Raw genomic sequence first — 21,848 nt, forward strand, 5'->3', positions numbered from 1 at the left:
AACAATATATGTCGGCTCGCTGGAGGTATCCTGAAAGCAAACGAACGCACGGTAAAAAATAATCATTTTCGTGTCTACGATCCGACGTAAACGAACGTGCGCAACCATTTTAATATCCAAAATAAGTCGTCGAGATGCCCTCGTCTTCCCTACCCACCTGTTCGTGGAACACTGTGTTCCGTCGCCGCATGCGCAGCAGGAGCGTGTGTGAACATTCGGCACCTCGGAGACGATCAGACGAGCATCTTCTGGTATTTTGGTGAAGAAGCACTGTCACCATTCACCAAACGGGCCCGTCCCACCTAGCCAAACTGACGGTCCTAGATTCCCGCGGCCACGCGTCGCCGTGCGGCCACGGTGCTGCAGGGCCTAACCACCACCCACACACGTCGCGACACGGAGATGTTGTTCCGTTCACTACTACTACTGTACTTCGCATAAACACCCCTAATTTGTTGGCGATATTAGACCTAGTGGCGTCCGCGTCAGGTAAAGTGCAGTATCTTCTCCAACCTTCCGAGGCCCGCAAGGGGCAACACGCAAAATGGCGCGGCCCTCCTCTTAATGGCCACCAGACAAAAGCAAGTACGGTAGCTCCGGGTGCCGACGTGTGTCTTCTCCCTCCTCCTCCTCCGCCGACGACACCGCCACCGCCTCTCGGGTCTCCGTGCTACGCCACCGAACGCACCCAAAGTTAGTCAATCAATCCCAGCGGCGTCGTGCTCCCAGATCCCAGTAGCAGGCGGCCGATCTGGTGCTGATGCAGGCGCGCGCGGCAACCTGGTACGCCTACTTTACTTTTCGCGCTGCTCACTCCACGCTCGGGTTCGGTTTCTATTAATAATACACGCCCCGCGCGGCACCCCTCTCAGATCCCTCTCTCTCGCTGTATCCCATTTCTGAATCCAAAATCCCTCCTTGGGGGCTCCTCCGATTTGCTTGCAGCGGCGATGCGGTGGAAGCTTAACACCTCCGCCTACAAGCGAGTGTCGTCCAGGGACGCGCCCATGGATCCCGACGTCGAGACGCAACGTACGTGCCATTCCCCCCTTACGCTCCGTCATTTCCGTGGCCGCGAATCCGATTTCACTTGTTCCTCTTTCTTTCTTTCTTTCTCTGACGGCGGCATATTGTGTTTGGTTTCGGCAGCAAAGATGCCGTCGGACGGAGCCGGCCCGTCGTGGCGGATGTCGCTGCCGCACGTGTGCGTCGCCACGCTCACCTCATTCCTCTTCGGCTACCACTCAGGGTGCGTGCGCTCATCATGCTTGCTCTGGTCCCCTCGCATGTCTCTAGTGTTTTCTGCTACTCACGTTTGTTTCATGATGAGACACGCGCAGAGTGGTGAACGAGCCGCTGGAGAGCATCTCAGCCGACCTGGGCTTCGCCGGGAACACGCTCGCTGAAGGTACCACCACCTCTCCAATTCAATGTTTCTTATGAACTTCCGTGATGTGATGTCATTGTCACGGAGGTGACGAAATTTGCTGCGGATGCAGGGCTTGTGGTGAGCATATGCTTGGGGGGAGCCTTCCTCGGATGCCTATTCAGTGGCTCCGTCGCTGATGGGATCGGTCGGCGTCGCGCGTTCCAGCTCAGTGCACTGCCAATGATCATTGGTGCTGCCGTCAGGTATTGACTCGAGTCTTTTCACTCAATCCTTGTCTCTATGCACTTTCTTCAGTTAACACCTTTATTATATTGCAACTTGCTTCTACAATTCCTTATTTTCGTATCTATGTACTAGATTGCTGGGTATTAAACAAATACATATACTTGCTGACAGCTGATCTGGTCATTTTCTCGGTAATTTATAGTTGCTCAAAAACACCTTCGTTGTTAGTATAATAATAACAGAGTAGCAAATCACACCTCTGTTAATCTGTAGTAACTCAGAAAGTTAATGTGATGATCGTGGAACACTTGCATAGACATTAGGTCTATCTTCTCGTCACCCCACAAATTTGTTTGCTTTCTCTAATTGGGTGAGGTCTAGTGCCACATAGTAACATAGACATCAAGCCATTAGGGGGGATACTTCCCCAAGTAGGTTATTTTCTCCGTAAAGAAGTAAGTTATATCTAAATTGACTATAATTAGACACAAATAAATTACATGAAGATTAATCACAAGGATCCATCTAGCATTGAAATGCATATAAAAAGCTACAATGGTGACTGCTGGGTACTCCTTATACTATTTAATCCGCAGCTGGTACGAACATAAGACCATTCCTGTTATTGTGTTCTGTTAGACCATTCTAAAGAAAAAAACCTTTTGCAGCGCTCTCACTTATAGCCTGGAAGGTATGCTCTTTGGAAGATTCTTGGTTGGAATAGGGATGGGGTTGGGTCCACCAGTGGCTTCACTCTATATAACTGAGGTATGCATCGTGTCTTCTTGTCAATGTATGATGTCTAACAACATGTATCAATACAGTTCAGCCATGATCATTTTCACCTCTGATTGATTCTAGGTTTCTCCTCCCTCCGTGAGGGGTACATATGGCAGCTTTGTTCAGATTGCGACCTGTCTCGGGATCTTATTTTCTCTCCTAATTGGTACACCTGTCAAGGACATTGATAGATGGTCAGAAGCTTGTGCTGCACTTCTTCAATCTTTACAAGTGTGTTGCAGTCAATACTTATCGAATTGATCTGTAACGATATCATCCTTGCTATGGCAGGTGGAGAGTGTGTTTCTGGGTTGCGGTTGTCCCAGCAGCCTTACAAGCTATTGGTATGGAGTTCTGTGCTGAGAGCCCACAGTGGCTATATAAGGTACCATCACTTTGAGATATTGCTTATCTTCTGTGTCACCTTTCTGAATTATCAATTTAGAGCTTTTACCATTGGAAGTGCCTGCTTCTCTTTCAAACCATATTAAGTTTGACCAAGTCTGTAGAAAAATACATTAACACACCTACCGCACCAATTTAGTTCTATTAGATTCATCATCATTTTACTTCCATATTATATAGGTTTGACGTTATAGGTATTGACAAATCTTCTTATAAAGACGTTTGACTTAGGACAAACCTAGAACTTCGATTATTTTGGAACAGAGGGAGTAAGAATTATATTTTTCTCGAAAATAAAAAAAAGCACTGATGACTAAGCCATTGACACAGATAGGTTGAGATAGAATGCACATATATATCCTGCTACAGATCAATGAGCGTCCAGGTTACCCAATACCATGATATAGAGCTCTGTCTATGCCCCATTGTGTATCAGATTTTTTTCTTTGGCTCGATACGAACAAAACACTTGATATCTAAGAAGTAACTTGCTTTAGCATTTTCCTGTTCTAAGTGATTTGAAGTGTCCTTCTCTTGTTTGTAGTGTGGAAGAACAAATGAAGCAGAAATTCAGTTTGAGAAGCTTCTAGGCCCTCTTCATGTAAAATCTGCTATGGCAGAACTTTCTAGATCTGAAAGAGGAGATGACGGAGAAAGTGTAAAGTACTCAGAGTTGTTTTATGGTCGTCACTTTAATGGTACATGCTGTTCTATTATCCATTTGGTCACATTTATGTGCTTCATTATAACCTTATTACTGTTCTCGAAGTTTGTTCATTACAAGTCCACTCTTTTGCTACAGTTGTTTTTATTGGCACAACGCTCTTTGCTTTACAACAGTTATCGGGCATAAATTCTGTGTTCTATTTCTCATCAACTGTGTTCAGAAGTGTGGGCGTGCCCTCTAGCCTTGCCAATATATGCATGGGGATTGCAAATTTATCAGGTAAGCCCATTGAAGCTGTTCTGTTCTCCTACTCTGTTATATTCGTTTACGGATCTAATTTTGCATTGTTTGCTACCAGGTTCTGTCGTAGCTATGCTTCTAATGGACAGACTAGGGAGAAAAGTTCTTCTTGCAGGAAGCTTCTTTGGCATGGTGAGCGCATTTACTGTAATTGTAAATTTGTGAGACATATTGTATATTACTGACTGCGCTTCCTTGCTGGTGCAGGCCTTCACAATGGGACTTCAGGCTATTGGAGCAAATCGTCACCACCTTGGTGCTGCAAGTGTGTATTTTTCAGTTGGTGGCATTCTGCTGTAAGTTTTAGTTTTATAGCATTCAGTTATTTGATTCCACTATGCAAGCTTCTTGACCTTAGTTTTGGTCTTTCGAATCATCTCCTTTAAGTGGGTATGTTGCCAATTGCCAACCCCGCTACTTCAGGGGTCACTGGTGCTCACAATCTCCACTTTGATATCCCCCCCCCCCCCACAAAACCACTGACATGCATGCACGGCCCCACCTGTCAGATTGTTCAATGATACTCCTCTCTCTCCAAATCCTTAGCCACACTTGTATTCTGCACCCGTATGGGTCAAGGAATCCACCACAGCAGTTACTTTCTTTTAGTAACCTGTATGTTAGCATCTTACCATGAAACATTTTATCTATGTGCTCGTGGTACCACTCTTAAACTTTTTTGAGAGTTTCTTATAATTGTGGTACTTAAGCCATTTAGTTACAGTTGAACATTTTGTTGGCAGGTTTGTTTTGTCATTTTCGTTGGGAGCAGGCCCAGTTCCAGGACTTCTTCTGCCTGAGATTTTCCCAAACAAAATTCGGGCCAAAGCTATGGCTCTTTGTATGTCTGTGCATTGGGTAAGAGTTCTCTCTTTTCAGAATGAAAGGATAGTTAGTACATGCTATATATTCTTCATCAGAACTACAGAGAAATCTGGCAATATATTTTCTAAAATTTGTGTGCTAGCTTGCCTTGTGCTTTAGTTTGATTTATAGTAAATTCATAAACTAGAAAATAGCGAAAATGCCTTAGCAATGTCTAGAAGTGTTCAAATTTGGATTAAGTATATAGAGATGCGCACCTTTTGAATGGAACAGGGAAGCTGGATAGAATATTATAGTCATATACCCAGTTATGTTACTGTGAGCAATTGAAGAATTTACAATTTTCTGTCAGTCGTGGGCGACATGCTGTACTAGAACAAATTATGCCACAAAGTCAGATGCTTTTTGGTTAGTAGCCAACAAGTTCACTGCCCAGCTGTTGGTTTTTGTAGTAGAGTTGAATTGTTAATAGTTGGAACACGCGAAGACAAGAATTCATTAGATATCTTTTATTATAGCTGTACTTCCCTGAATTATAATCATGTGTTCCTTAGTTGACAATGCTTGACTGTAATGGGCAGGTCGTGAACTTCTTTGTCAGTTTGTTATTCTTGCGGCTTCTGGAGAAACTTGGTCCACAAGTTCTGTACACGATGTTTTCATCAGCTTGTGTGGTAGCAGCGATATTTGTGCGGCGGCATGTAGTCGAAACAAAAGGGAAAACTTTGCAGGAGATCGAAGTTTCACTCTTACAGACACAGTAAAGGTACTCCCTGTTCCTTCTTTTGAAATAATCCATTTCGGACCATCCATCTGTCTACAAACCTGCATCTATAATTAGCAGTGGTGATGTTATATGGTGGCGGGGATACACACAATCTGAACTTAATTCTGCGTAGGATTCTTAGTTTGAGAAGTTTTTCGTGCACAGCACTAGCACATGACAATCTGGAATTAACTGGCAGCATGCTCTTGTTATTGCAGGTTTTATTCAGGGGAATGTCTTATTCGGTATTGATAGGAATTCGACGACATATTTTCGCTGATCAAGTCTATTCCCAGCTCAAGTGAACTTGATGACGTCTTGCAGACAGAATGCTCTACGCTGGTCTCAGGGAAGTTCGCAGCCATGCACCTGTGACCACCGGAGAGGCATACAATTTTACGCATACTTAACAGACTGGTGAGGTCTGTTTCTGTATAGGCTGATACGTCGTGTGTATTTATGTTGTCTTCTTGTTTAATTGTTGGCCAGTAAGAGAATAGTGGCGTTTGGTTACTGATCAATGTAACTGAGAAGTTGTACCATGTGTTCGGAATAACACCATCTACATGCCTTGTTGGGCGCTTATGTATTCTTAGCCCCCACCTGGGTTCGCCATACATCAAAGCATCAGTTGAATATGACAAATGAATCAAATATGGGTTCGCCAGTTGTACGGAAAGAAAGCTCTTATGTACTCGTATTCGATCGAACTAGCAGAAGCGAGCTCAGCCATGGTACCTGACCATCTAACTTGAGTTGGCCTTGAAAATGCTTAAGCAATTTGACCATGATCGAATTGCATAGGATATTCATACCTGTGGGTGCACTCTTATCTAATGGGAGCTGTTTCTCCGTGTGTACTCTTAAGGCCAGGATTAAGCTCAAAGAAAGGATACAATACATCAAAGCATCAGTTGAATATGACAAATGAATCAAATATTTATATCTTTTGTAAAAAATGTAATCATCAAGGATATTACTCATAATCACAATTATGTTTGATAAGGCAGCATGATCATACACAAACAAGGATTTCAATCATGTCATGCGGGTCATGTGAATTCAGCAGTGCATGTGCTCCAGAAAGATAATTTGCTCAAGATCGATCTTTACATGCAATTCTAGAGTTGGGTATACAGAAATTGAACTTCCCGAGCCAAACTTGTCCAACAAATAAGTTTACGTAGTAGTGCTACTGGTTATCTATGATACGGAGTATATCAAATTACTGGGCAAACAAATTCGAGCAACGTGAGGTAAAATTGTTGCACAATTTTGCATCACTGTCCCCTAACTGATGAAAGCCTAAGAGCATCTCTAGCAGAACCAGTAAACACGCGAACTAAAAACTCGGAGTTCAGTTCACCGAACTCGTGTTTACGGGTCGAAAAATCACTGGCGAGAATCTGTTTTACAATTTTGGTTTAAGGGCTCTGTTCTGCGCTAGCGGCTTCCGAACCTGTAGAAGCAGGTTTTTTTCATAGAATTCATATGCAAGACATACAACAATCGATCATAATTAATCAAATAACCATCCAAATTATTACAACACATAAATAAATATCTGAACCAAATTATTACAACAGTTTTGGGGAAATTGAACAAATGAAAAATGTCTCAACCAAATTACAACAATTCTCGGAAAATCGAAAAAATGAACAAATGTCTCAATAATGATACATGTCACACATAAATGAATGGGATGGTAGGATCAAAGGCGACGGCCATGTCGCTGCTAATGGTGCATTTTCAGATCATAAACGAGCTGGGCATGGGTACTGACATTCTCAATCTGCCGATGTGTTTCAAGGAAAGCTTCAATACGATTCGGATTGCGTTGGGGTTCCACTCGGGTGCCAACATTGTCATAGAAGCATGGCAAGCTTAACTCTCTTTCATCCTCGACGATCATGTTGGGAAGAATCACACAACATGTCATGATCTTCACAAGGTATTTTTTGTCCCAAAATCGGGCTGAACCTTGCTTGCAAAACATCGAAAGCTCTCTCAATGTCCTTGCGAGCTTCTTCTTGAGTTTTGGCAAATTCAGCTTCTATTATATCTTGGGGATCCTTCACAGACTTAACAAAAGTTGCCCAATTCGAATAGATGTCATCGGCTAGGTAATATCCCATTGTATATTATTGTTCATTAGTTGCAAGTGGGTGCTTCCCCATTTGCTAATTTTGCAAATAAAGGGGATCTTTGCTGCATGTTGATGTCATTGAGTATTCCTGGCAAACTAAAAAAAACAATGCCAAATCCACAAAACTTGTGATGCAACGGCCTCAAGTACAATGATAGCATCTTTGCTCTTGCCACAGTACTGTCCATGCCATGTCTTGGGACAATTCTTCAATGTCCAGTGCATACAATCAACACTACCAAGCATGCCAGGCAACCTCTTTTCTCATTTAACTCCACCAATCTTTTTGTGTCATCCTCATTGGGAGCTCGGAGATAGGTTGGCTCAAACAACTTGATAATCATGCGAGCAAACCTACCCACCGACTCCGTGGTAGTATCTTCAATTCGAAGATACTCATCGGTGTAATCTGCAGGGATGCCATATGCAATCACCCTCATGGCAGCCGAGATTTTTTGAAACGGGCTGAAACCCATCATGCCGGTGGCATTTCTACGTTTCTTGAAGTAATTCGAATTGGCTTCGCAGGCCTTCACGATTTTGACGAACAAACTATGGCGCATGCGATACCTCCTACAGAATAGATGCGGCGGATAGGTAGGTACCTTGGCGAAGTAGTCCTCCATCAGCTGCTCGTGGCCGACGACGCGATTCCGTTGGATGTGGTTCCGGCCAAGCACCGACCCTCGCCTCCGATTCAGCAGCTTCGCGCAGTCCTCCAGCTCCTTGACCGAGAGAAGGAGGACGGTGGCCTCCACCTTGCCGTCCTGGAGTAGCTCGTCGAGGTCGGAATCGTCCAAGCTCGACGAATCGGACATATCGACATCGACAAACTCGTCGCCCGAGCTCATCCTCGATTCGTACAGCGGCGATGGTACCCGGAGCTGGGTGAGGAACCGCGGGCGGGGTACGGGGCGACCTGCGCTAGCTCCGGGATGCCGGGCTCGAGCAAATCGAGTGTGGTGGTGGCGCGGGGAGGGTGAGAGTGAGCAGTTGCGTTCAATGAAATTTCAGTGCGCCCTAGATATGGATCCACCGCTCGATTCTCTCGAGCGGCCTCTACAAATACAAGGCGATTTGGAATTTCGGTCTCGGCCCGAAAAAAATAATTTGGTTTCGCCTCGTTTACGGTAACTGATCGACGCCCCTTTTCAGCCCACACCCGTAAACTGACGGTCAATTTTCGGTTTCGGTAGAGATGAAGATAGTGAAACAACACTACAAAAGTAGATAAAACTGCTTATTTGTTGTCCCGCGACGGCTACACTCCGGTCGGTGGGGGGGTTCGCATCGCACACCCTGTGTGGCTGCGGTGGCTAGCTGGGCCGCGGCCCACTAGAAGGTAATTTTCGTTTTTCTTTTCTTGTTTCGTTTCCTTTTCTTTTTCCGCTGTTTCTTTTTTTATTTTCGCATCGCACACCCTGTGTGGCTGCGGTGGCTAGCTGGGCCGCGGCCCACTAGAAGGTAATTTTCGTTTTCCTTTTCTTGTTTCGTTTCCTTTTCTTTTTCCGCTGTTTCTTTTTTTTATTTTCCATAATCCGAGTATTTTCGGAAAAATTATATTTGTCACAAACATGAACATTTTTTAAATAGGAATGTTCTTAAAAATATTTTTTTAAAAAATAGAATAGTTCTCAAATGTGAACGATTTTTTATTTTGAATGATTTTTAAATTTGAATAATTTTCAAGTTTAATGATTTTTAGGTTTGAACGATTTTCATTTTTGAACAAGTTTTAAGTTTTAACGATTTTTAAATTTGAACATTTTTTAAAATTGAAGATTTTTTTAAGTTAAATATTTCCAAATCTGAACATTTTTTAAAAAGTTAAACATTTTTTCATTTTAAAACATGTTTTATTTTTTAAGAAAGAAAAAAGAAACAGAAAAAAGAAACCAGAAAATAGAAAAAGAAAATCGCGTAATGGGCCGACCAGACCGCCCCATACCGCACGCTAAGTGTGCGGCGCGCGATAACTGCCGACCTGGTCGGTGGGGTCCGTGGCCCACCCAGAATTTCTGCCGGCCCAAATTGTACAGAATGGAAAGAAGGCTCGATTCTTCTGCCTGAACATAGGTTCGTTTGTGTTAAGGCACGAGGACGAGCCGACGAGGCTGCAATCACGCATCGCGATTCCCCACGCCCCGAGCCCCCGACCGCCGCCGCCCCGGCCCCGGCGCTGCCGCTGCCCGCCGGCCCCACCCTCCATCGACTCTGCATCTCCGCCCAGTTTGGCTGTCCGCCCGGCCTCTGCAACCCGGCGCTCGCCTGCCCTCTGCAACTTTGTCCTCACGGCGTCACGCAGCCCCGCCGCCCCGGCCGCCGCAGTGCCGCACTGACCGCCGAGCGCCGCACTGAACGCCGAGCGCCACCCCTGATCTTCCCACTGAGGCCGCGACCAGATCACCAGAAGTGAGGCCCTATTCTGCCATGCGTGACTTGGACAACATTGAGCATTTCAGCTATTTTAATATGAACTGCTGTCTGTACATGTCTATGTGTGTCTGTCCTCTGTATGTTAAGTCCTATAATTATGAATAACACATAAAATTGGGAAGCAAATTTGGTGCACATGAGCACCAGTGCTTTCAGTTTTAAAAATATTTAAAAACTGTTTTTCTGCGTTCCAAAAAATAATCACATTTATTTCATGAATACATACACATGTTCTGAATATTCATGCAAAGTTTCGGTAAAAATTACATTGTATTTTGAGCTACAGGAAAAAACAAATTTGTGGTACGTATAGAGGTATATATTTGTCAGAAATTTGTCTTTTTTGTATAGCTTAAAATATAATATATTTTTCTCCAAATTTTTTACCGTACCTTCAGAATGTTTGTATGTATGTGGGTATTTAATTTCATATTTTTTGAAATCCAAAAATATGATTTTTAGAAATCAGGAGCACTGGTGCTCATGTGCCAAATACACTTTTCGATAAAATTGCTAATATTTGAATGTTTTCATTGTGTAGAAAACTAGAAATTAAGAGAATAGCCATTTGATATGTGTATTGAACTTCAATGTTTACGATAAATTTGTCACCCGCAACGCGATCTGGAGGCAGCCGGCGGCGGCGGCAGTGGTGAGCGTCCCCTCCTCTACCCGGCCCTCCTCTCCTTTTCCCGGCCGTCCTATCCATGTCCCCTACCCCTACCCGGCCCTGCTCCTGCTCCGCCCCGAACCATAGTTCGAGCAGCGGGATGGGGAATAGCTGCTGGAGAGGAAGCGGCGGCGATTGGGTTGGCGGTCCGGCGAAGGCCCCGATCTAGCTTGGCGAGGGATTCTCGACGGGCACCGTCAAGGTCGGGTCGGGGTAGCGGTTAGGTGAACTGAACCTGAACTTTGAATCCGACAAGTTGGGCACCCTGGCCTGAATTATCAAATACGCAAACCTGTTTGGCGGAGCACATGATCTGACCGAGATAACCAACCCGCTAGTGAATCTCGAAATTTTGACAGATCAGACCATCTGCCCCAGTGAAATGCCAGATAGGACCACCTCTGATTGCAAATGTCAAAACTACCGTGGCGGCACGCTGGCCAAGCGACACGTCGCACATGCCGCCGTAGCCGGTGGCGGCAGGACTTGCCGCCGTGAGTGGTGGCGGCACGTTGGACAGCTTCGTCCGCGCCACCGGGTGGTGGGCCCTGCTGCCACCGACTATGGCGACACGATGACGTGGCAACATGCCGCCACCGGCTGTGGCGGCACGCTGACGTGGCCTAACATGCCACGTCAACGTGCCGCCACAGCCGGTGGAGGCATGTTGCCACATCATCGTGCCGCCACAGCCGATGGCGGCAGGGCCCACCACCCGGCGTTCGTCCAACGTGCCGCCACCACTCACGGCGGCAAGTCCTGCCGCCACCGGCTACGGCGGCATGTGCGACGTGTCACTTGGCCAGCGTGCCACCACGGTAGTTTTGACATTTGCACTTAGAGGTGGTCTTTTTTAATATTTCACTGGGGGGCAGGTGGTCTGATCCGTCAAAATTTCGAAATCGATAGGGAGCACGGAGAACAGCAGCCTCGCGCCACTATCAAACTGTCGGGGAGTGCGCCATCAAAGATGCTCTCCACCGTCGGTGCACCATCATCAAGCTGCTCTGCTACAGTGCTACTGCAAGCTGCCTGCTGCGTTTCTCGACCTCCCTCTCGTGCCTAGCGTCGCAGGCCCATTCTTTCTTTTGAGTCGGGCGGGCTTGCACGGTGGCACCAGGGCCCAGCCCATTGTTTGCACGCCTCTTCTCCATCGCGTTTCAGCCACGTCCAAGAAAAATCACACAGCCCCCGCTTCCGCCGCCGGCCACCGGCTGCGCCTGCTCACTTTGCCCGCCGGCTAGCGGCTGCGCCTGCTCCCTGCGCCTGCCGTAAGACGGCTCCAGGCCCCTCCCCGCGCGTCTGCTTTCCTCCCCCGCCGCGTGCCCGCAAGGCCGCAAGGTCCGTGCCCCGGCTCCCCCGCCAATCACTCTGCTCGTTTGACGAATCAATTGATTTTCTATGTCTGTATCTGTAGCCATATGACCTAGATTCGTCTATTCGCCCAGCCATTCGTAGAAATGTTCTAAAAGCATCTTTCATCATTCTAAAAGCATTGTAGGATACTGCACCGAGGGCAAAAATGTTCAGAATGTATATATTTTGTGTTTGGGAAATGCTAGAGATTATTCCTGGGACAATAGTATTCTGTGTGTTACCATATTTTGGCTCAAGATCTATGACTGCCTGCTACCCTTTCTGCTCAGCATTATAAGAAGTACCTGAGTAATCTACTAATCTTCTTCCTGGTAATATTTTGTGAGCCAACACAAGGCATGTACCAAGTTGGGACCAGAAATTTTTTCTGCACGGACTGATTCAAGAACATATTGAGCTTGAATCAGCAAAAGACCGGAATAAAACTCTGCCAAGTTCACTTAAGCTTGGTTGCTTTAACATTTGCTACCTTTGTCTGGTGTGCTAGACTATTTCTGGAATGCCACCGGCCTTGCTTGACAGTTTACGCACTTGTCATACTACCACCTTAATCTTACTACTTGCGGTCTGTTTCATTTTAGAACCTGCGTGGTATCTGAGGACATAAAATATAACTTCACATTTTATTTCTTCAGGTTCTAATATACACCTATTTTGTTACGTCTAAAGCAGAACACACTATCTTGTACCATGGCCAGTGAGGAGGATGTGAAGCAGCGGCAAATCGTTGAAGACCGTGCAAGAAATATTAGCCACAATGTCCGGTGCACCGAGTGTGGCAGCCAGTCCATTGAAGATTCACAAGCAGATGTTGCAGTTCTCCTTAGAAGGGTACATTTTCCTTCTATAATCTATATACCGTGCACTGATTAGTTGCTTCACCATCTTGTTCAGCTACTTGTCAAACTTTAGTAGCAGAGATTTGCTTTTTTCTGTATGTTTTTTCATGTTTCCAGAGCATCCAACCGTTGCTTTGTTGGTCTCTTGATGACTTTGTCTAAAACAAACCTAACCAAGACTCAAAATTTTGAAACACTTGTAACTGAGGTAACAAACGTACTTGAAGCCTTGTACTGATCAATGGACAATGGTGCTGTAAAATATAATGTGTTTTATTTAACCATTTGATGAGAAACGGACTAGACATCTCTTGTAATTTAAAGATGTTGATAGGCATCCAATATTTTACTGCAAAAAGCACTGTGCAACTTAAAATTATGATACCTTTTGTTGGTAACTCCACAACTTATTTGGTTCTTGGATTAGGCGTCTTTTTTACTTGACTAGGCTTCTAAGATTCGGATTATATTTCGGCACCACTATATTTTTTTTCAGCTATCTCATATTTACATTACTTTTTTGTTCGTCGGAATACTGTTATCTCATGCCCAAGCATTTATTTGCACCGCGTGCTACGTACACATGAACAGAATTAATCTTGACATAAATCAGTGCCCAAGGTTTATATGCTACAAAAGACTGGAGTTTTTATTGCCAGACAGTTTATTCTATGTCATGGGAAGCTTCACTGCCTCAAGTACTCATCACATATGTGACATTTTTGCAGCTAATTCGTGATGAGATAAAATCTGGAAAGAGTGATAAGGAGATCTACAAAAAGCTGGAAGACGACTTTGGAGAAACAGTTCTATATGCCCCTAAATTTGATCTTCAAACTGCTGCTATATGGTTATCACCGGTGAGCCTTGCTTGTGACCTTTTTCTGCGAGATCTTTAATTATAACTTTATCATGCTGTTCATTTTTAAATTATGAACTTAGAGAATAATTATGATTTGATTTTTTTTGTTTCTAGAATACAATTATGATTTGATCTTCAAACTGGTCCTAGATTATAGCACAAGTAATATCATTTGCACTTTGTCTTGGTGAACCAAGCATATTCCATCTTAACAAATTTTGCATCAAGAGTTTTTTTCATAAGGAATAGGTACGGTTAACACAAATTCTTTTGATTATCTTTATTAGTTATTGGGCGAATTTGTACCTAAGTGGAAGTAAAAGAATCAATTTCTGAAGAAGCTAACCAATCACTGTGTCCAGACTTTCCGGCGGTCTCTTGTTGTAACTCTACTTAGTCTGTGTAGAGGTAGCAATACTTATTTCAACTGCTTTTGTTTGTGCAGCAGAACATGATAAAATGAACACGTTCAAATACTTAAATATATAGTTCCCTAAATCAAATATTTCCTGTACCAAGAGGAACTGTCTAGAGTAGGTAGTTCAAAACCTGATCTAGTAAATCATGTGCAGGTCATTGTGGGTGGTGTAGCAGCTGGTATCTGGGCTTATCAAAAGCACAGGCAAAGGACCAACGTTCACATTATGGCTCTGAACCTGGTCAGAGGGGTTCCCCTGACTCCAAGGGAGAAGGAGACCATGATTGACATCCTTACACCTCCTCCACCACCAAGGAGGTGGTGGTGGCCTATCAAGTGATGCTCAGTGGTAGCAGTATACGTATGCGCTGGATGGCTCTCGATTTATATCTCACACACACACTTGGAGCTTTGACTACGATTTTTTGGTTTAACGAAATGCTTGCGCGTCTTGGCATTTGTACTGTATGAACCTAGGAGTACTTGTTTTGCAGATTTTGGGATATTGATAGTGAGAAACAGCCTGCGTTTGAACTTCCCAGGTGTGCTGTTGAACTGACAAACAATGTGCTGTGTCTGCTGATCCTCATGTAGCAGCTTAGCAGAGAAGTACGTAACTTTGTCTCCAGAATAAGCTAGTACAGTATTTGATTTTCCTAGTCTTTTTACATGTAAATCGTTTATGTACTCAATGTACTGAAATTGTGCATGCTCTTTTGCATGTCTTGTTTGTTTTGTCTGCACTACATCTAACCCGTGTCTCCTGACCTCATGGAGTACAGTTTTATTTTATTTTTCCTAGTGTCTTTACATGTAAATAAATTGTTTGTGCATGCTTCTTGGCATGTCTTGTTTGTTTCGTCTGCGCTACCTACATCTAGCTATGATGTCTAATTGTCAGAACACTATACAAGTTAAAGTTACCACTGGCTGCTACCGTTGGCAATCTTGATACCCCAGCTCACGTCCTCACAGCGCCGGACGTACGGCAGCACCTTGCTCACGTCCACGTCCTTCTTGGCGGCGCAGTCGCGGTAGGACGGGGAGTGGAAGCAGGGCTCGACGGAGATGGCTCGCACGCACGGCGGGTCTGGCACCACCCCAGTGTCCGGCGACCAGATGGGCGTGGCGGGCATGATCCATGGCCTTAGTCCGCCGAGCCCCTGCGCGACGTAGCCGAAGGTGGAGAAGCCGGTGGTGACGAGCACGTCGCAGGTGCTGAGAAGGTACATCTCGCTCAGCGCCCTCCCGTTGTGCGACGCGTCGCCCCACTTCTGCCGCCCCTCGTGGCTGGGCTGGTGCAAGTGCACCCTGCGATCGCCGCCGTACGCGTCACTGATCCTCTCGTAGTACCACGAGGTCAGGGAGGTGACCAGCACGGCCTGGTCGGCGACGACGGACGCGTTGCTGGCCGCCGTCTTGGACGGGGGATCATCAAGCAGCAGCAGCTTCTCCCTGCGGACGCACGAGAGGACCTGCTCCAGGACGTGCCGGAGCTTCTGCTTCCTGTTGTACACCCGGATCTGTAAGCCGACGCGCTGCCCGGCGCCGGCGAGGTGCGCGCCGTAGTACCCGGTGAAGGCGCGCCACACGTCGTTCACCGGGTGGAACAGGTACCGCCCGAGGTGGTGGAACGCGGCGTCCTTCTCGGGAAACATCCTGCCCAGCTCGTCTTGGAACGACGGCACGAGGAAGAGCCCCGGGATGAGGTAGCTGTCCGTCTTCATCAGCAGCCACGGCGCGCCACGGAGGAGCCGCTGGTGCTCGTCGCAGTAGAAGAGCTTGTCGTCGAAGTCGTACCGGCCCTCCAGGTGCAGGTACACGTAGGGCGGCCGGCGGCCTCCGTCCGACCACGTCGCGTTCCCGTCGGCGCCGACGGAGAGGACGTTGGCCTTGAGCATGTTGCCGAGGCTCTCCTTGGAGTCGCCGTCGTAGTCCTCGAGGTGGGCGAGCGGGAAGCCGCCGCCGAACCAGCCCGAGGGAGGGAGCAGCCACGTCGTGCTAGGGAAGGGCTCGCAGAAGAGGGCGCCCACGTCGTGGTGGATGAGGAGGGCGCGCTCCGTGAGCACCGCGTAGAGGAAGGCCGACGCCGTCGCCAGCATCCGGTTGCCGAGGCCTTGGTAGGGAATGGAGACCAGGTAGCGGCAGTCGTCCGTGTCAGCGGCGACGGCGCCATCGCCGGACTTGAGCTGCCGGATCGCCGCCCTGTACGGTGCCGTGCCGGGGCCGCACCGCTTCTGGAGGGCTTCGTGCCTCCGGAGCTTGCCGAGCAAGTAGGGGGATGGTTTATGCGACGGGCGGTTCCTCTTCTTGTTGTCGTGGTAGCTCGCGAACTCGTACCGGCTCCGGCATGAGCTCAGGCTGAACTCCGCGGTCAGCAGGCCGTCCAGGAGCTGGTCGGCGGTGAGGTTGGACGACGGAGGTTCATCTGGAGATGAAGAGGTATTTCGTTAGCAAAATATTGGCAAAAAATCGTCTTTGAAATTTCAAAATTGGATAATGTTAGCGGTGAAGTTGGCCGTCAGAGATTCTGAATGCTTTTAGGTCGATTTGGATAGAGCGAATAAGATCTTCAAGAACATGTCAAAGACTGGAAGCGCTTCTTCTTGATGCCATTGACCCCTTTGAGTGACCGACATCCGGCCAAGTTCTAGCTGTAATGCCCTCGATAAAAAGGTTCTGGCATTCACACGCCAAAATAGTTTGATATTTTTTTTGAACTGAAATAGTTTCATATTTAACTAAATACTAGTGGTGCAGCGGTGCAAACGCCACTGTCAATTCGGTGGGCAGTCCGGTACAGGTGGAAATAAAATGTTCATGAGTGCATGGCTGTGGGCTGGTCGAACTTGGTGCGCATGCTATACATCTTTTAAAATCCTTATGTTTAGTTCTTATCCACAAAATGTTAGTGCTTAATTACTACTTCCTCCGTTCTAAATTAAGCGTCACAGTTTTTGTTAGATTTGGTCTCAACATGGATTTACCTAGACACGTTTTAGTATATAGCTTTGCTTATCTTAAAAAAAAATCTGCGACACTTAATTTAAAACGGAAAAAGTAGTTGTTAGTATGGCATTTGGTACTAGAACAGATATAGCCGTGTGTCTCACGCCCTGCATTTTTCTTAACACATAGTCAAAGTCAATCTCCCATCACAAGTGAGCATCGAGGCAAAGACAATAGCACCGATGCAGACGAAAGTGATGGGTTTCATGTAGTTGTGAATCTTGGATGAAAGTGGTGAAGGTGTCAAGCTTAAAATTTCTATTAGTGCATTTAGTCATGATTAGTAGTATAATTATTAGTAGCTATAAGAGTTTCTATATATTTGGAGGGTGTGTCGTGACACTTATGGCACCCCATTGGATATGCCATGACACCCATGTCGCCTCCAATAAGGCTGGTCATAGTGGGGAGTAACTTAGACTAGTAACATATGCTATGTTACTAGTCTAGGTTACTACCTTCATAGTGGGTAGTAACTTATATGTGGTGTCATGCATTGTGTTATTATTATGTTGTAGACTCATTTTGCCTTGGGGTGTGTGATGTTATGGTAACATAGCTAGTTACCACCTCACTCTCTTTCTTCATTTATTGGCATGCCATGTCACCAAACTGCCTTGAGATCTAGATGTGTGATGTTACTAGCTATGTTACTCCCACTATGAGCAGTCTAAGGCACTGTCAGCGCCTATTTGGTGCGCCGGTGGAAATGCTCTTAAGATTATTTACACCTCATGGCTTTTGGCATAAACTAAATAAGTGCTTTTGATTTTGGGTTTTGGCTTACAACATCATATACTTAATAATATTCCATCGAAAGCCAAAAGCACCTATTCAGCTATTTTTGTGACTTGTTGCCAAGATTTCAAAGCCATAAATAAGCACAACCAAGTGTTTCTCGCACATGTGTTCAGTGTAGTGCTCGGTGGATAGATTTCAGCTGGATTGCAATTGGTATAGTTGGTTGGGCAACGAGTCCACGACCCAACTTGCCCAAGAGCTAGCCCCATCCGGTCCTAGTTTCGGCAGTGGACTGCTGATCAAATTGCAATATACTAGTAACACTAATAGCATGTGGTGTTACTAATTACTAATGGATATGTCGTCCGTGGCGGCCGAGCTAACGTATACTTTCCGCTGCTGTATTTCGTGGTCAAGACTATTGTGTGGGTCTACCGCTTACGGCTTACAGCAACCGTTCCATGGCAACGACACATCTGTCTTTTGCCATCCGATCCTTGTATTTTCTTCGAGAGGCACGTAATAATCTGGCAGATGTTTTTGGGGGAGAATGAACTTATCAGGAATGTATGGCGGCGGATGCATGTCTAGCTAGATCCTCGGAACGGGGAACGGCCACGCACAAGCCTTGTCCTAGCTGTAGACCGGCGTTATCTATATAGGTATATGCGGCGCATAGATACGCATCTGCAGTAGTATATACAAATTCTTCCCTCCGTTTTCGTAATTTTTGTTAAGGTTATAGTTTGAATTTATAAGTAAAATCACCATAATAATTATGGAACTAAGAGAGACTATAGCAAGCTAGCTCTATATATAATTATATATGCAGCATGTATTTTCCATGTTCAAACAAGTACTTGCGTTTTGACGAGGAACTAAATTGACGCAATTAACACACTACTAGTGCGATCCATGTGAGAAGAAATTAAGTTATCTACCCAGTGCTAATTACGTGTAAGTAACTTAGTCGTCTGAAAAAGTAGCACGTACTACTATTTTAGCCAGCTTGGACGAAGATATGCATGCACTTGACGAGACGAAGATACAAACAAATGAAGCAATTCGATCTCCAGCCATGGCGCGCGCGCGCGGTGTTGTACTACATACCTTGCACGGAGACCCTGTTGCTGGGAAGCGTCGGCCAGCCGTCCCCAGGGGCGGAGAGCACGACGAACGCGAGCACGGTCGCCGCTACGACGCAGACGGCCGGCAGAGCCCTCCTCGCGCGGCTTCGAAGACGCCACCACCGCTTCTTCACGGTGTCCAGCTCGGCCACGAGCGACGACGGCGCCGGCGTGGGGCTGCTACGCTCGACGTCCATGTCCATGCTCTCTAGCTCCCTCGCCGCCGTGTGGCCGGAGGGGTATTGGGGTCGGATGCGTAAGTGTTTGGGAACTCCGCTCGGCCGCGGCAGCTATATGTGCACCCTCCTCCTTATTTTAGGGGAAGGGGCGGCAGCTAGCCGGCAGGTCATTGGACGAGCCGTCGGGTTGTTTGGCGCGTACGAACCGTGATTGAAACCAACGGTCACGGTTTTGGACTGCACAACCATTACGGTTTCCTTCTTCCATACGTATATATCAAGAACGTATTATATACCAGCTGCAAGATGGCAGAGCAAATCCGTTTGCCAGCGAGGGCGACAAACAAATTAGGAAGCTGCAATTAGCAGACCCTTTGGATTGACCGGAGACTCGCGGATTTTAATTTAGAAAGAAAGAGAGATATTTGTGCAGACTTCCTCCCTTAGTCTTGAACAAACCAACTACAATACAAATGTGCCTTTGTATAGCAAAGTTCTTCTTATTTGCAAGGGTTTTTCAGTTTTTCTTTTGGGAATAGCTAGTTCTGAGCTAGCCGAGAACTAATTTAGGGCTCAGTCACCTTCTTTTTATTTGCAAGATGGCAGAACAAATCCGTTCGCTAGTGAGGGCGAGAAACAAACTAGGAAGCTGCCTCGATCTATTTACGGATCGTGAACAAGCTGTAATGATAACGTTTGGCGCTTTTGCTACACGCAACTGACTCCTTTTTTACCTGAAACCTCAGTCCATTGGCAGACCCTTGGGTTGACCTGAGACTCGTGGACTTTAATTTGGAAAGAAGAGAGAAAATTATTCAGACTTCCACTCCCTTAGTGCAGAACAAACCAACTACAATACAAATATACAATGTGCCTTGTATAGCAAACTTTGGACACTGCTGGGGCGTCCTCCCCAGGGGATTTGATTTCCCGGCGGGCCCCGAGTCCCGGTGCAGAACTAACCAACTACTGTACAGTACAATGCACGTGTGTATAGCAAAGAAGTTCTTCTTATTGGCAAGTTTTTTTTTTCTTTTGGGTTTGTGTTAGTCTTTGTTATTAGGCAATTGCTCATTTTAAGATTCAGCGAACTTAAAGTTTTAAAATTTAAGCTGGGTGTTTGCGGTTTGCTGAAACATAATTTTCTGCTTGGAATGTTTTGTGCTGTAATTCTGGTCCGTTTGTAATAATTCTGTAGTCCAGGTAGTTTGAACCTTTCATGCCCAACACTAAACATAATTAATTTTGTGCGATTCAAATTGTGAAAATGCGCAATCGGGTGGCTTTGACATCTTTTAAACTAGAAATTACACACAATGGTTTTTGTGTAATTACAGGTCTTTCAAATGTACATGGTAGTTTGCACTTGAGTTTGGGTTTGGAACTGTCCAATTTGGTAGTCTGCACATTTTGCAAAAGAAAAATGCACATAATTGTTTGTGTAAAATTTCTTGTTTTATAGTGTGCAATTTATAACTCGTACCTTTTGAAGCCAAAAATGCACACGATTGTTTTTTTTGTAAATTTTTTAGTTTGAAATCTAAAGTGATATATTGTTTGGTTCCATTCTTGGTTTCGAAACAGGCAATTATTAGTTATACTTTTTTTATACTTTGTTTGTTTTTTGCCCGCAATCTACTGGGGAGAGAATCGGTATAAGTAAAATGCATCGGTGGTACCGGAATTTGGAGAGCGAAATCGATACGGTCACCGACCTTAGAAATATGGCACATACGGTCACTAAATATGACACAATGTTCATCTAGGACACCGAGCTACGGTACATGTGTGTATTCGCTGACATGGCGGACGCTGACCGGTCGAAGCAATCAGTTTTTTTTTTGCAGCAAAGCCCCTAAAAAGGGTTCATACCAATATTTTCAAATAACAAAATAAAACTAGGCTAAACTAAAAAACTGCCAAAGAGATAAGTTCCAATGCAGCAAAGGTATATTTTCAACTATAATATTAAACTCATGTCAAGGACATTCATATAAGTTCTTTAATAAACCTTGATTATTCCAATCTTGTTTATCCAAACCTATTTCTACTAGACCTCAGAGAAGGGAGAGGGCCATCCATATATATTTACATCATCTCTTGAGTAGAACTTTGGTTATTATTCAAGTCATCTCCAAGTGAGAGGAGTCATTGATAATAACTATTGCCATGTGGAATATAAGCTAAGAACTTAACCCTATTTAACCAAGCCAACACTTGGTGGTAAGTGAGAACCTATTTCACTAGTAATTCATGAGGAGGCCAATGTTATGATCATCACACCTTGGTAATGATCATAAACCCTAAGAATCTAGATGAGTGTGATGAGAGAAAAAATAAAGAGGTATTAGTGAGGAATAAGTTGATCACGTCTAATGCATGACCATGCCTTGTAGATTTAGATGATAAGTTAAACCTATGTGATAAGCAGATATCATTCATCACATGAAATGATAGGTAGATCACTAGTAATCAAACCTAGACCATTCCTCATATCATGAGTGGGGGGTAAGGGCATTATACTTGAAACCTTGCTTGTACAAGAAATTGAGACAACCCTAGTATTGACTTGATCCAAGAATCTTATCAAAGGTGAGGAAGAGTAACCCTAGCCAATTAAACATATCATAGCTTATGCCCATATCTCAACCCTAATTTGAGAATCACTTGGGATCATAAGTAGAAC

General features: G+C 45.3%; 3 protein-coding genes across 3 annotated transcripts; 2 read left to right on the forward strand and 1 right to left on the reverse strand.

The window, feature by feature from the left end:
* Positions 1-598: 598 nt before the first annotated feature.
* Positions 599-6,012, forward strand: LOC124692147 (probable plastidic glucose transporter 2). The gene is made up of 15 exons (XM_047225450.1): positions 599-783; positions 946-1,032; positions 1,150-1,249; positions 1,341-1,408; positions 1,500-1,632; positions 2,284-2,383; positions 2,477-2,589; positions 2,687-2,780; positions 3,345-3,498; positions 3,603-3,746; positions 3,826-3,899; positions 3,975-4,063; positions 4,511-4,625; positions 5,174-5,358; positions 5,577-6,012. The coding sequence occupies exons 2-14, from the start codon at positions 951-953 to the stop codon at positions 5,354-5,356; spliced, it is 1,449 nt and encodes a 482-aa protein (XP_047081406.1). The 5' UTR covers positions 599-783; positions 946-950; the 3' UTR covers positions 5,357-5,358; positions 5,577-6,012.
* A 5,835-nt stretch (positions 6,013-11,847) lies between these two features.
* LOC124692149 (cytochrome c-type biogenesis CcmH-like mitochondrial protein) lies at positions 11,848-14,841 on the forward strand. Its single transcript, XM_047225453.1, has 4 exons — positions 11,848-11,951; positions 12,660-12,818; positions 13,555-13,686; positions 14,261-14,841. Exons 2-4 carry the CDS (start codon positions 12,678-12,680, stop codon positions 14,444-14,446), a joined length of 459 nt encoding a protein of 152 aa, XP_047081409.1. The 5' UTR covers positions 11,848-11,951; positions 12,660-12,677; the 3' UTR covers positions 14,447-14,841.
* A 34-nt stretch (positions 14,842-14,875) lies between these two features.
* On the reverse strand, positions 14,876-19,303 carry LOC124692148 (galactoside 2-alpha-L-fucosyltransferase-like). Its single transcript, XM_047225452.1, has 2 exons — positions 18,967-19,303; positions 14,876-16,534 (listed from the first exon to the last, which is right to left on the reverse strand). Exons 1-2 carry the CDS (start codon positions 19,184-19,186, stop codon positions 15,027-15,029), a joined length of 1,728 nt encoding a protein of 575 aa, XP_047081408.1. The 5' UTR covers positions 19,187-19,303; the 3' UTR covers positions 14,876-15,026.
* Positions 19,304-21,848: the final 2,545 nt, after the last annotated feature.

Source organism: Lolium rigidum, chromosome 2 (assembly GCF_022539505.1).
Source record: "Lolium rigidum isolate FL_2022 chromosome 2, APGP_CSIRO_Lrig_0.1, whole genome shotgun sequence".
Lineage (NCBI taxonomy): Eukaryota > Viridiplantae > Streptophyta > Magnoliopsida > Poales > Poaceae > Lolium > Lolium rigidum.